Here is a 14,895-nt window from a genome sequence, read left to right as displayed (position 1 = left end):
AAAAAAAAAAAAACTGTTGAGCTCAGTGTTGTTCTGTATCCATTGGAAAGCCAGTGTCTTCTTCCTGCTGATGAGGGGAGAGAGGAGGAAGAAGGAGAAGAAGAGAAGGGGAAGAAGGATAGGAGGACGATGACGATGACAACGATGGAAGGGAAAGAAAAAGAAAGCAAAGCTGGGAGGCCTTTCAGCTACTCCACCCCGTGGCTTGGCGAAAGGACCTTCATAAATAAAAGTGGAGTGAGTGGAAAACAATGATGCTTGTGCCTCCCAACCTTGACCTATAGTCGCTAAGACAAAAACGCCCCCATCAGTCGGCCAGAGGAAGCAAACCCCTCAGCAGTCCATACATCCAAGGAGCATATGACAGCGCAGTCTGAAAAACTCCGGAGCACCCGGGACTCGCAGTCTAGAGCGGCCCTTCCCAAAGCGCCTCCCCGCAGAGAACTGGGCTCAGCCAATGAGAGCCTGTGCGCCTGGGATAATAAGATGCCGCGGCCGCAACTGAACCAATCCAAATCCAGGAGCTACCCCGAGGAGATGATGGGAGGGGAAGGCAGGGAGGAGAAGGACGATGGAAAGAGGGAAAGATCAAACAAGTTTCTCACCTTGGGAAGCAAGGGACGCTTCCCTCTACTCTGCATCACTCCTCCTGGAGGAAGGTCCCAAACCACTTTCTCCGCATCCTTAGACTGCTCTCCTATAGAAAGTGACAGCCCTTGATTCTGTTTTATGCTGGAAGTGAGGGGTTCAGTGACAGCTTTGTCCTTCTGGACTGAGCTCAGGCTGTACCTCGTGGGGCTCACTGGCAAGGACAGGGTCGGCGGACCGTGACTGAGCCCTAGAGGACTCGATGCGGGGGCCATGGACAGAGCGGCTTTCCCGGGACTGCCTCGCCTCTGCGTCCTGTGGGCAACTCTGCTCTCCCTGTTCCCCTGCGGCGTCCACGGAAACTGGATGTGAGTATGGGAGAGAAGGGGAGGAACAGGGAAAAGGGTGGAGAATCCGAAAGCCTGACGCGCTTCCCAGGCAGGTTGTTTGACCAAAAGGGCTCTCTTTTATCATGTCCCTTGGCCTGCAGGGCGAGTGGCTTGACCTCTGGGAGACGCGGGAGAGATGTTTCCAAGAGGGTAGATGGGCAAACTTGTGTGGCTCACGCTGGATGGGGGGGACTACCATCTCTTACAGGTGGCTGGGCATCGCCTCCTTTGGGGTGCCAGAGAAGTTAGGCTGTGCCAACTTGCCTCTGGACGGCCGACAGAAGGAACTGTGCAAAAGGAAACCTTATCTGCTGCCCAGCATCCGAGAAGGGGCACGATTGGGCATCCAAGAGTGCAAGAGCCAGTTCAAACATGAAAGGTGGAACTGCCAAGTGTCCTCACCAGCCGTCTCTGTCTTTGCCCCATCCGTCGCCGCTTCTCCTGCAGCCTCGCCTGGAGCCGCCCCCCTCTTCGGTTATGAGCTGAGCAGCGGTGAGTCCACCTGCTACCTTCTTTCTCGGACTCCCCCTCTCCCCAAGGAACCAGCGGGCTTGGCACCTCGCAGAAACAGCCGAAGCAGGAATCCCTCCTCTAGCTTCCCAGAAGGGAAATATTAGCTTGTGCGTAGTCTTCTGGACCTGGAGAGTTTGGGATGGAGGGTGGAAGGGGAGCTGAAACACTACAGGATTTTCAGTCAAGCCGCAGGTGCGCCCCCAGGGCTGGGGCTCCTTCCCTAGCTCTGGACCAGGCCACTAAAGGGGTGAAACTGTTCTCACTCTCCTCAGTGCCCTCCCAACCCAAGCCTTTGACCTGCAGCTTTCCTACCTTTGGATTGGATGAAAACGAAAACTTCTTTCCCTGGGTCCCGACCCCTTCTCCCGCCCCTCCATCTCCCCCTGTCTTTTAAGACCAGCTGGGGAAACATGATGTAGGCCTTAGAGAATGCTGCTCTCCATCTGCTTTGATTTACCCAGCCGAATCACGCATGGAACCCTAGTCAAGTGGGTAACTGTGGAAAGCAGAGCAAGTTCCCTCCTCTCCTCCCCCCTAAGCACAAGCACACCCCACTCCCACCCCGCTGCCAACCAGACTCCTTCAATACTCCAGGCACTGAGTACAGAGAATAAAGAGGGGTCAGGGAAAGTCATCTCAAACACTCCAAGAGCTGTCTTAACCTTCCCCATCTTCATTCCCTACTGGGCAAGACATGACCTCCCTGGGATAATCTGTGGGAGTTAAAAAGTGTCAGAGGTCCTTCAATTGCATTGTGATTTCGTAAGGACCAAAAGTTCGAGGATAGCTGGTTTCCTTAAGTGAGTCCCTCTTACAGATTTGAGGTGTCTTTTCCTTCAAACTATTGTATTTTCCACCCTACTCATCTACTGATCCCCGCCCCAACAATCCACCCCCTTCCCCACAAAATACCATTTGTGAGTGCCTTGTATGTTCTGCTAGGTAAATCCACAGACATGCCTCCATAAGCAGCAAGGTCTTCTACAGAAAACCAACAACAAAGATGGTCTTCAGATGTAGAAACCTACACCCATTCACTGTTGGGAAAACTGCTTTTACTAGGAAAGAGGCCGTGCAGGCTTTTCTCTTCTATTTTTTAAATGTTTATATAGAATCATTAGTTATCCAACTATTGCTAATGGCATCAATGTTAATACTAATGCAGATATGATAAATGTCTTTTTTTAAACCTCTAATTTCTCTATAATAACAATTTACTGCAACATCTACAAGTTATCTCTCATCTAGCACTGCCATAAAAATAGGCTAGTAATTTTACACAGTGTTGTAATGTGTCTAGCTATTTCAGAGTAGGTAATATCAATCATATACATAATGCAAGAGATAAATAAAAATAAGCATATATAACATTCTTAAGGGAAGAAGTTCCCTGAATCAAATTTTATAAAAAATAAGAGCCATGGTCTAGGGTTTTAGATGCAGGTTTGTTTTTTTTTTTTTTTTAATCACACTACTTTTTACAGAGTGTGTTTAGAAAGATGCAAAATTAAAATGAAAGGTAACTTGGTGTGTTTGGAGAATATTGTCAGGATATTGTTAATATTTTCCCAGATTTTTTTTTCATTTTAGCAACAGTAATTAATACTATGTTTTAAGCACTGGATAAGTTGGTGAAAATTACTTCCTTGGAACACCTTTTTTCAAAGGATAATATTAAGATTAAACAAAAGACTTTAAAATACAAGGACACTAGTCAAGGAGTAATTTTGCTTGGCCTTCCTTGAAAATCTTTTTAAAGTGGAGGGATTTTATAAATGATTTAGCGCCTTTTTAAAAAGAGAAGTGCAATAGAAAACCTCTCCTTCTCATCATATATTTCAAATGTTGCATTTGTTGCAACTGGTTTTTCAATTTCATTTACCTCAATAATTTATTATGCACCTATTATGCGCTAGATATTTTCCTAGACACCAGTTGTCCAAAGATAAGTTATTTAAATAATAAAAAGAATAATTTCTCCATAACTTCACTTATAGGGAGTCCATTTCAGAGATGTATGCAATGCTTTCCTAACTGAACAATTCCCCTTATTTTGTTCTAGGCACCAAAGAAACAGCATTCATTTATGCAGTGATGGCAGCAGGTCTGGTACATTCTGTGACAAGATCATGCAGTGCAGGGAACATGACAGAATGTTCCTGTGACACCAACTTGCAGAATGGTGGCTCGGCTACTGAAGGCTGGCATTGGGGTGGCTGTTCTGATGACATCCAGTATGGCATGTGGTTTAGTAGAAGGTTCTTGGACGTCCCCACCAGAAACACCACTGGAAAAGATGGGAAACTGTTAGCAATGAATCTACATAATAATGAAGCTGGGAGGCAGGTATGTATTAGGACATGAAATAAAAATAATTTAAGAGTTTATAAGATGAGGCTATGCTTACCTTCAGTGTAAATGAGATCATATCAATGAGCAGAAAACTAAGGAATAAATGATATATAGTATTCTAAATAGTTTTGTTTTTGTCAGAAGGGTATGCTTGCTACTTCTGGGTAGCTTGTGTTTCACATAGTGAAAGTGAGCCTTGATTTACAAAATAAATTCCTTCAGAAATATTGATCATAGAATCTTAGTGACAGAAGAGACCTTAGATCATTTAGTTCAGTCTCCTGGTGATATACAGATAAAGAAACTGATGCAGAAAGTAAAGAAATGCTTTTACCTGTATCTGAATGAGTGCTCTGATTCTCACTGGAGTAATGCTATTCCTTCTAAGCTACCCTTCCTCTCTTGCATGAGCTCAATAAACTGAACTAGATTTCTCCAGTGGATTGTACTTAAATAAAGGAATTTTTTAATCATTTCTTTTCCTATTGATTTTTCAGCTCACAGGGATTCCCTAGCTTTTGAGTTTAATAATTTGTCTGTCGACATCTTCCTCTTAAGCACTTGCTTTATAAGAATTTTTAGTGAATCTCTTTGTAAAACAAAAAAAATGCAATTTGCCCTTAAATATTAACCGTCTCATGTACCTGATATCTGACATTAGATTTCTGTTTGTTTATTTCTTTGTGTAGAATACACTACAAGTTTTCTTTTCATTTTTTATCTTCATATTCACAGAGAAGGTTGACAGTACAAATTAGACCCATCAGCATTGCTGAATTGTATGAATATTCACAGTGATTCCTCTAAAGTCACTAAAAACTTGGTGTGAATGTTTATCTAAAATTAGATAAATATGCAATGTTTTTTATGAAGCACTTTGCTTCATAAAATTTAGATTCCTGATTTATCACCTAGCAAACTATAAATCTCCCACAGCAGCCATTGAATTGCCACATAAACATTATCTAAAGTGAAACAAATAAAAAAAAACATTTAGGAAAATTATTTGAGAAAAACTAACTTTATGCCAAGGCCATTTATTTTTTTTAAGTAAAAATAAAATAAAAGTGATTCAAAATAATTACAGTTTCTGGACAATTTACATTTAAATAAATTACTTTAAGTTAAAACTGGAATATCAGTAAATTATATTTGACTTCATTCAAAAGAATAGAATATCAATAAGAAAATTAGGGGGAAAATTATAAAACATAATATGCTTAATAAATGGACTTCCATCTGCTTAACATCAGAATTTAAGAGATATTTCCTTATTTTAAATTTTTTATTTTAAAAAATATTTTAATCTGTTCTTTCCACTGTCCCTTCCACTACCATGGAACATCAACAAAAACAAAACAATTTAAACCCTCATCATAAACATGCATAATCCAGCAAAACAAATCCCCACATTGGCAACGCAAGAGAATATATGTCTTTCTCTGACAGGAGGTGAGTATCATGTTTCATCTTCAGTGTCTAGGACTTGTGGCTTAACATTGCATTGATCTGTGTTTTAAAGTCTTAAAAAGTTGTCTTTCTCAGTTATGTTGTCATTATATAAATTATTCTTTTTTCCTGCTTCAATCGGCATCAGTTCATAGAGGTTTCCCCAGTTTCCTTTGAAACTGTCCATTTCATCATTTCTTATGTCACAATAACATTCCATTATATTTGTATTCCATAATTAATTTATCCACTTCCCAAGAGTTAAGCACTCCCTTAGTTTCCAGTTATTGGCTGGAAAAGAATGAAAAGAACTACTGTAAACATTTGGTTCTCTTTTTCTTTTTGTATATGATTTATTTCTTACAAATGAGCTCTAATAAATAATAGATACCAATCAATATTGATTTATAGGTATAAATATATTATATATGCTGGCATATTTTTTGTTTCACTTTCAATACAATCTAATTCAGAGAGAACTTCATTAGTTCTTGCATAGGAAATGCAAAACGTTAAAATGTAATTAATAACCAATAGAATAGTGTGCAAAGCACGATAATTCAAAGTGGAAGAATAAAAACATCAAAGAAGTAAAATTCCCTCGGCTTATGAATGATAAGAAAATGAAGGGAATTCATACATCCTAGAATTATGAGTAATGCTGTTAGTATCTTTTTATTAAGCAATTTCATAGAAAGTCAAAACTTTCAGTCAAAGTAAACAAAATACAACATAAAACCAAGAACATATTTTAGAAATATCTCTATTTAAAGAGATCTTAGCCTATGAATTGAGATTAAAATGTGAACAGAGGGAACAGAACTGGGAGGAAAAGTTATACAATAACATTACGGAGAAAAACAACTTTGAAAGACTAGAACTCAGATCAATGCAATAAAAAGTTAAAGAATTCTAATATATAGATATAGAAATACATCTCCATAAGGAAACTAATGGTATTAGTGTTACTTTTTTTCTCTTTTTTTAAATTTATATGGCAATAATTACTTCATTAACTGTTTATCTTGATAACAAACTACTATCTACATATTTATTTTCAGAGCACATTTCTTAATATCAGTCCTAATTCAATTCTTCATTATTTTAAATAAGCTTCTGAATTATTTCCTAAATTACAGTAATCAGTTTTGTTGTTATTGCACCAAAGAGAGTTATGTGCTGCAGAAAATAATTCAACCCACACATAAATCTCACTGTGGTGTAAATGTAAGCTTTGGGATTTTGCCAATGGCGATTTTTTTTCTTTTCACACTATTCTCACCTCATAAAAAATTAAAGCACATAAAATATTTCATTGTAAATTATTGGGAAGGGATATAAATACTTAGTTCTTTTTTTGGATCCTCTTAAAGTACGGCTAATATGTCAGAATTCAAATTACATTTTGCAGTTTCCTTTTAAATTGTAGGATAAAACAAGTTTCCCAGGTTCATATCTCAATTTTAGCACTGCCAATGAAGATTTTAAGGTAATAGGTGTCTTCTTCAGAATAGAGTTTTAGATCTGTATTCTGTTGTACTTTCCAGTCTCAAAATCCCCAGACTTAAAATATAGGGAAATGTTCCCAAAAATGTGGGTACTGGCGCTTAGTTGTGCTATGAGTAGGATAGATGATTTTCTAACCGCTGACCTTAAATACTCTGAATCCCACTAGGTTTCTGACACCATTCCTTAAGTTATGCCTCCAAGAATAATGTTGCAAAGCAGTGATTGGCCAATAGCATGATGTGATGTCTTCCAGGGGCAGTACTTCTGGGAATGATGTGACTTGGAATATTTATGGGTATTTCTTTTGGTGTGCATAGGATATTTCCATTCTTCCCATGTCCACCTCATAAACTTTTAAGTTTCCCTACCCCATAATTTGTTTTACGATGAGTAACTCAAAAAATGGGAAGGGCCAGACCCCAAATGTTCATTGACCAAATTTAAGAATAGTTAAGATAAGTAGCTGAACAACACATAGTGTTTAAATCAACAGCAGGTTCAAATATTTCTTTGGGCAGAAAGGGAACAAAAGGGGGGAATAGGAATGGCATAGACCATCTCAAGAACTTGTATTGCAATTTTTATGATTGAAATGAAATCATCTATCAGATGACAAAAATCAAACAAATTAACGGACCTCAATCTATCAGTAAAATCTGCTGGTCATGCATGGAACACTGTCAGAAGCATTACCTCCAAATCAGCATCGTGAGACCAATTCCTCAGCCATTTGAATGGCTTATGTCTATCTTGTATTTATGTTTTATACACCATGGTCTTTAGTCTTAGTCATACATCTTTGCTATCTTATTTCATAACATTTTATCTCACATTTGCCACAGCAAAATACAGGGAACTTCCCTGGACTAAATGCCAACTTCTTAATTGCCCTTTCAAAGTTCAGAAATGTTCCACCAAAATGCACACATCTGTTTGCAATAGTTAACAAAACATTCCTCTGTTAATATCGTTATAAACCTTAACAACTCAACTCGAGTAGAGAAAGGAATTTGCACATAACCACATAAAATTCATTCAGTTGCTGTTCTCCTCTGGAGTTACTGGCAAAAAAAAAAGTGGCTGTGGCATCCTTTATTTCCAAAATTGATTATTTATCATCAAGTAGCCCACTGTTTAAAATTCTCTTTACATCACAAAAAAATACTCTTGAACCTGACATCATATTCCTGGGTGAGAAGTCCTTCATTCTTGAAATTTCATCCAGAGAAACTTCTTGTCTCTAAAGTGATATTATTATACTCCTGAGATATAGTTAGTGTCCCCTTTACTTTTTATGTGACGAGGCAAATCACAAACAATAACCTTTTGGTGCTTGGAGGTTCTTTTATTTGTCTTTGTTTCTGAGTTCTTTTTTTAATTCATGAAACCAGAGTGATCCACCAAATGCTGTGTCTTGAGCATCTACTATGTGTAAGGCATTTTGACCTAACTCTCACACAGTTATCTTGGATTTCAAATGATAGAAAATAAGATAATTTATGAGAAACTAGTTCAAAATAATACAATATACTAGACAAATTTGGCAGTAGAGAGAGAACTGTCTAGTCTGTCAGTAGTTCTAATCTTACTTCCTTTCTTCTCTTTTTAGGCCTTCTGCCATATATAGGGATAACATGTGTTTTAGTGGTTCAATGATTGCTATATATTACACACATTCATGAATACATGCATATGGCTGGATATGTCTATATATTTCCGTATACATGATATATTCCACTTAAACTAATTTTAGGCTATTTCTATGGAAATTCAGTTGTTTTGCCATCATTGAAGACAATCTGTAGCAAAAAACACTACTCTTCTACTTAATAGATAGAGTAAGAGACACTTCAAACCTGTAGAAAATGGGATGAAAGCTTTTTGAATGTTAATCCTTGAAAGCTTGTTTAACTCCAAGTTATTAAAAATTCCACTTTCCATATTATTTGCCACACAAATTCAGCAGGTGGTGAACAGTGGAATGAGAAAACAAATCTGTTTGGTTTTTTTTGTTCCTACCCTTCCTTTCTAAAATGTTTCCCCTATCATGATAGCTCAGATTTCTAGAGTACAGGAGCTTTACAAAGTACTTTCCTCATCATAGGGGCCCCCTGAGGGTGTTAAGGTGGATATTATTATCCTCATTTTAAAGATTAGGATAGTGAGGCTCAGAGTTATTAAGTGATTCCCATAAGGTAGGACACAGCTAATAAGGAGCAGAGATAGCATTTAAATGCAAGCTGTGCCTTGAAAACTAGTGTTCTTCTCATTGCACCAAACTAATTCTCCCTATCTCCCCCAAACCACAAAGGGGTGACTGTTATGTATTTTATTTATCCTATGCTAGGTCTCCTCAATGCAACAAATATTACTGTGTTCAATAAAAAGGGGAAAGTCTTCAAAGAGCTTTTAATCTAATTGAGGGGAGGGAAGAGGGAGACAACAGTCTGAAGGTCTGTAAGACATGCATAGAGATAGCTATGATAACTATGATGCAAGCATTGAAATATTTGGAAATCCAGAGTGATATTAAGAGCTACAAAGGGGAGGGATCGCTTCTAATTTATCGAATTATGGAATGTTTTATGGAAGGGATTCAGTTGAATTAGGTCTTGCAGGGAAGGATTTCAGGGTGGAGGTGTAGGGAGGTCACACTAGATGTGAAAGGAGGTGCCATTCAAAAAGGCACAGATACAGCATTGAAAAGGGTCAACATGACAGAAAGGTGGTGAGATCCAGACAGTGAATGTCATTCCAATGAGTTAATATGAGCACTATTGGAAGTTCCCTGACAAGATTGATGTGGGTGGGAGGAGAGTTAGAAGTTGCTAGTTCTTAATTGGTTCAGTAGTGAAATAATAGCTGATTTCTATTTTATATAGCTCATTATCCCTGTGGAAAGTTGACTATGGAGACAATCTTTTGGTTGTCAGTAGCTTAGTGGGAAGAATTTCCACCACTGTCCTTGCTAGAAAATATGAAGGTAAAATCCTGCTTTGGAACCAAGAAAAAGTCACTGAACCGATTTTGTGTTGTTATCAGTTTCCCTAGAACTGGAAAGACCAATTGTGCAGTGTCAAGGGCTAGTGTAGGGATGGCTCAGATCCATCAGTCAGCTAAATATATTGGTCAATTGACATTTAAAGAGGGTTTCCTGGGTGCTCTATTCTGGGTAAATTGTTCTTTGATTCCTTCCACCAGGCTTCTCATGAGAACTCGCTCTGCTATTCAGTGTATGTCCCCATGATGGCACCCCACAGAGGGGTAGCATTCAGGCAGAAGAATTAGGCTGCTTGTGATAATCAACACGTTTTAACCCATAATTACAGATTCTTAGGATAACAACCATGACCTCTGAAAAGTGGCCTCACATGGCTTTTATTTAGTTCTTTTCTCTTAATAAACTAAAGGTACTTAACAAAATCTGACCACATAAGGTATGTAGACTATATTAATTTGTCCATGTGCCCAGGCATTATTTTATTGGGTACATTTCAAAAACTCAATTCTAAATTACATAAAATGTATTAAAAGAAACTTAGGTTCCAGGTTGTAAAGTTGCTTTAGCCCCTTTAAGACCATCAAAGAGTATGCCTTGCTCTAGGCTAATAAGAGTGATATATATTTTTAAGCTTTTTAGAATTAATTACTTTTAATGCTTTCCTGCATGAGATGTTATAATACAGTAAATAGCCAGCCTTGGAAGCAGAGAGGCCCAGAGTTCAAGTCCTGCCTTTGTGATCACAGCAAGTCATTTAAGTTCTCAGTTCCTCCCAAGCAAATCTCTCAGATTGAACATTGTGGATGAGTCAGTGATCTTTTTCATTAGAAAGGAAACTATTCAGATGAAATCACAGTTCTAGACCTCAAAAAGAAAAAGGCTTCTCACTTTGTGAGGGGTTTGAGTACCTCTCCATTATTTTGTTTGTATTGTGAATTCAAATGTGATGTGTATGCAACGTTCTATCAATAACAGTGTCCTGTATGAATCTTTGATGATGTTATTTGTGAGTAGTTCTGCCACCACAAATGTTACTTTAATAAGCTCCAAGTTACTGTATGACCATGTTTGAATCATTCAGCCTCTCCAGAATCAAATTAATTAGGAAAGGTTACATTGCTTAAAAGGTGTATAACCTTTAAGTGACCTACAGAAGATCAAAGTGTTCATCTCTGATATTTTATGATTCGAATAGGAAACCTTATCTAAGTGGAATCAAAACTATGGACTCATTTATTTTTTTTTTTTGGCGATTTCAAAGTCACTGGACAGACTGCTCAGTTCTGAATTTTTTTAAATGTGTTTTCTGCATGCTAAGTCTACAAATTTCTGATGTATGACAAAGTAGAACCACACAGACTTTCTATTCTTACTGCACGCAGTATTTGAGCCAATTTCATATTGAAATGCTACTTTGAAACTTGTATATATTGATTCATTATAATTATAATCTGTTATTTTGTAATCCTTTAGTTTATGTATTTAAAATGCATAATTTATTTGATGCATTTAAAAACATAATTATGAGAAGAGATCCACAAGCTTAAAACACACACACACACACACACACACACACACACACACACAGAGGTTAAGAACTCAAACTTTAAATGATGGCTACTGACTCACCAATAGAAGGACATGAATATTTTGCTATCTTTCTTATAGTAGGGATAGACTTGAACTTAACTATCTACACCGACCTCACCTAACTTCCTTTTGGTCAATCTGAGCACATCTTACCAGACTTAAGTGAGCATCTATGTTCCCTCCCCACTTCTGGGAATACCTGGGACCTAGCCATGCTGACAAAAAAGCCTCAGGGACTACAGTCCCATGTGAAAGCTAAAAGGAGATCAATGCCTTCTTTCTAATGAAGCTATGCTTCATTGCTGGAAATGAGTGAACAGAATCCTGAGCTGGAACTCAAAATTTTGATATAGAAACAATGATGGTTAGGTCCTAAATTTCTCTTAAGGCCATAATTTGTTAACATTAGGGGCTAATTTATCTCTTGGCTGAAAGGTGATAAATAGCTACATGATTAGTTTTGTATTTTTCATGTTGTTATATTGAGGATTTTTTCATGAGCAAGTCAGGAATAATGGGAGGATCAGATTGATTTAAAACAACCATAAAGGAGAAGATGATTAGGGGTTAAATGAATATTCTTGAGCTGGCTGGGATACTGATGACAATTTGAATCACTTGTTTCTATAGCAAAATGTATTCTGGGTTCCAAACCAAAGAAATACTACATACATACTTTAGACATATGACATACATACTGTGAATAAGCTGGGGAATGCTCCTGTGTTTGCTTTTGTCATCATTTGTATCATTTTCAAAGAGAATATACTAGAGAATAAACTTATTGAGGGCAGAGAGACTTGGCAGATGTAGGCAAAACCTCCATAGCTTTAGTTGGTATAAAATAACTAGTGGTTGAAGTTATCAAACTCTAATGACTTGCTAGAAGCAACAGGTTGCATTTAAATCTGAGAATTAACATTCCTGTACAGGAATAAAATAAATAGCTAAACCTAAAAGGCATTTAAAAAGATGAGGCATGGATTTACCACTTGTTTGCCAAGAATATGTTCCCTACTAACTCTGTCTGTCAGAAGAAAAATTCTTTGGTGGGTATTATAAAGACTTTTTTAAAAAATGTGAACACTAGCCAGTTGAAGTAGTGTTTTTTAATGGATGAAATTCTCAATTGTGTGAAAATGTAACAAATTCCATTTTTTAAATTTAAATTTAACTATTTGTTATATTAAAATACCCAGGCAACTCCTTCCCTCTTTCATCATCCTCATTTAGAGACGGCATCATTTGACAAGAAGATGTATGTACATATAAAACTAGGTCTTGTTCTTTCTCTAGAGGTGGACATACACAAGTCATTCTTCAAACAATACTTCTGTTGCTGTACATAATGTTCTTCTGGTTCTGCTCAGTTCACACTTAACTTCATATAGGTCTTTCTCTTAAAAAACATTAATCTGCTTGTCATTATGGCACAATAGTGTTCTATCACAATCATATGCCACAATTTGTTTAGCCATTCCCCTTTTAATAGGCATCCTTTCAATTTCCATTTCTTTGCCACCACAAAGACAGTTGCTATAAATATTTTAGACCACATACATACAACTTCTTTTCCCTTTTCCTTCATCGCAACTTTCAGGGACCTGTAATTATTTATCCTTTTTTAAAATACAAAAAATATTAGTATGTTGGCATCTTTCTAAATATCATGTGGTAGCAGGTTGATTGCCTTTCTGTATGTCCTTGCCTCTCTGTCTGTCTCTTTCTTTCCTGTATCTGTCTCTCTGTCTGTCTGTGTCTGTGTGTCTCTCTATCTCCCCTCTCTCTTGCCTTTCCTAAAAGGGAAAGCTAGGAAGCATTAGTCCAGTATAGTCCTCTCGTGGTTAAGTAACAAGGAATTCCAAACTGCTCTAAAAGGAGCCTTAATCCGATTTAAAAGTGTCTAAGAAATGTACAAAGATAATATCATTACTGCCCGAGTAGAGTAAGTGAAACCGGAAGAAATAGTTCTTTGGTTCGGTTGTCCGCTGAGGAATTTTTGAAAGTCCAAGTAAAGTCTGAACACGGTTCCCGTCTAATTTCAGGCAGTCGCCAAGTTGATGTCAGTGGACTGCCGCTGCCATGGAGTTTCTGGTTCCTGTGCTGTGAAAACCTGCTGGAAAACCATGTCTTCCTTTGAGAAGATTGGTCACTTTCTAAAAGAGAAGTACGAAAACAGCGTGCAGCTCTCAGATAAAATGAAAAGAAAGATGCGCAGGAGAGAAAAAGACCCGAGGAAGATCTCAGTGCGCAAGGATGATCTCCTTTACATTAACAAATCACCCAATTACTGTGTGGAGGACCGAAAACTGGGCATCCCTGGGACGCAGGGCCGAGAATGCAACCGCACTTCTGAGGGAGCAGACGGGTGTAACCTGCTCTGCTGTGGGAGGGGTTATAACACCCACGTGGTCAGGCACGTGGAGAGGTGTGAATGCAAATTTGTCTGGTGCTGTTATGTTCGCTGCAGAAGGTGCGAGAGCATGGCTGATGTCCACACTTGCAAATAAATCTGGGTTCCAGCCAGCATCATCAAAAGCTCCTGATGATTGCGGCAACCAAAGCATAACTGAGTTGGTATCTTTTTTTTTTTTTTCCAGAAAGGGAAATGTTAAAGAAGTTGATCAGGTCCCTCACCGTGTATGGATTTTAGTCTCTTTAACATTTTCTTCTGATTAAAAGCAAGTTCACACTTCTTTGACATGGATTTCCCTGGACTGCCAAAGGTTAGATTCAATTTAATCCAGCAATATTTATTAAACGCCTGCCCTGTGCAAATGTATGTTTGGGCGCATCTGTCCTTGTTTATTTGCCTTTGGGGTACAAGAAAAAAGTGATTAAAGAGAAATCTCCGAAGAGAAACAGGTCCACGGAGACGTCAGTTCCTGATAAGACACCCAACCTATACCTGCCGTAATTTGCTTAAATGTGAATTTGATCAAGCATATCTAACAATGATTATTTTAAAGAATATTGCTTTCGGTAACAAGGAGCACTTCGAAAAGGATGCTATCACATTGGTCAGTATTTTTTAAGAAGATTTTGCAAAGAGAGCTTGTTCCTGGGAAGTGAAACTAAACAAGTTCACGGGAGTGACGTTGATGTTCCTTCCTTTCATCTACTTCAGAAGAGGGACGACTTACTAAAAGTATTAGGGGACAATACAATATCTATTAAAATATGGTTCCTTTTAAAGATAGCTGGAAACAAAGGGAATGGGAATCTATTTTTTTAAAGCTATAAAGTTTGAATTTTAATGTACCTTTGTAGTTTAAACACATGGATTACAAAAAAAAAAAAAACAACCAAAAAACAAAACAAAACAAAAAAAAATGTTATCCTAATTACTGGCCACTAGATGCAGAAATGAATAGATTAATACAAAGAGCTTAAGTTATGTGATTCTGTTGAGAAGAAAAATTCCTGAAAGTGTTATGAATCTATGAAGAAAAGTTTATTTGGATGTTAAAATATTTTGAAATGTATGGAGTGACACTGTTTAAA

General features: G+C 37.7%; 1 protein-coding gene across 1 annotated transcript; it reads left to right on the top strand.

Annotated features, from left to right (window-relative positions):
- Positions 1-861: 861 nt before the first annotated feature.
- On the top strand, positions 862-14,221 carry WNT16 (Wnt family member 16). The gene is made up of 4 exons (XM_044678726.1): positions 862-956; positions 1,186-1,469; positions 3,553-3,836; positions 13,437-14,221. The coding sequence occupies exons 1-4, from the start codon at positions 862-864 to the stop codon at positions 13,899-13,901; spliced, it is 1,128 nt and encodes a 375-aa protein (XP_044534661.1). The 3' UTR covers positions 13,902-14,221.
- The last annotated feature ends 674 nt before the right edge of the window (positions 14,222-14,895 follow it).

This window comes from Gracilinanus agilis, chromosome 5, assembly GCF_016433145.1.
Source record: "Gracilinanus agilis isolate LMUSP501 chromosome 5, AgileGrace, whole genome shotgun sequence".
NCBI lineage: Eukaryota > Metazoa > Chordata > Mammalia > Didelphimorphia > Didelphidae > Gracilinanus > Gracilinanus agilis.
This window is presented reverse-complemented; position numbering and strand designations above follow the sequence as displayed.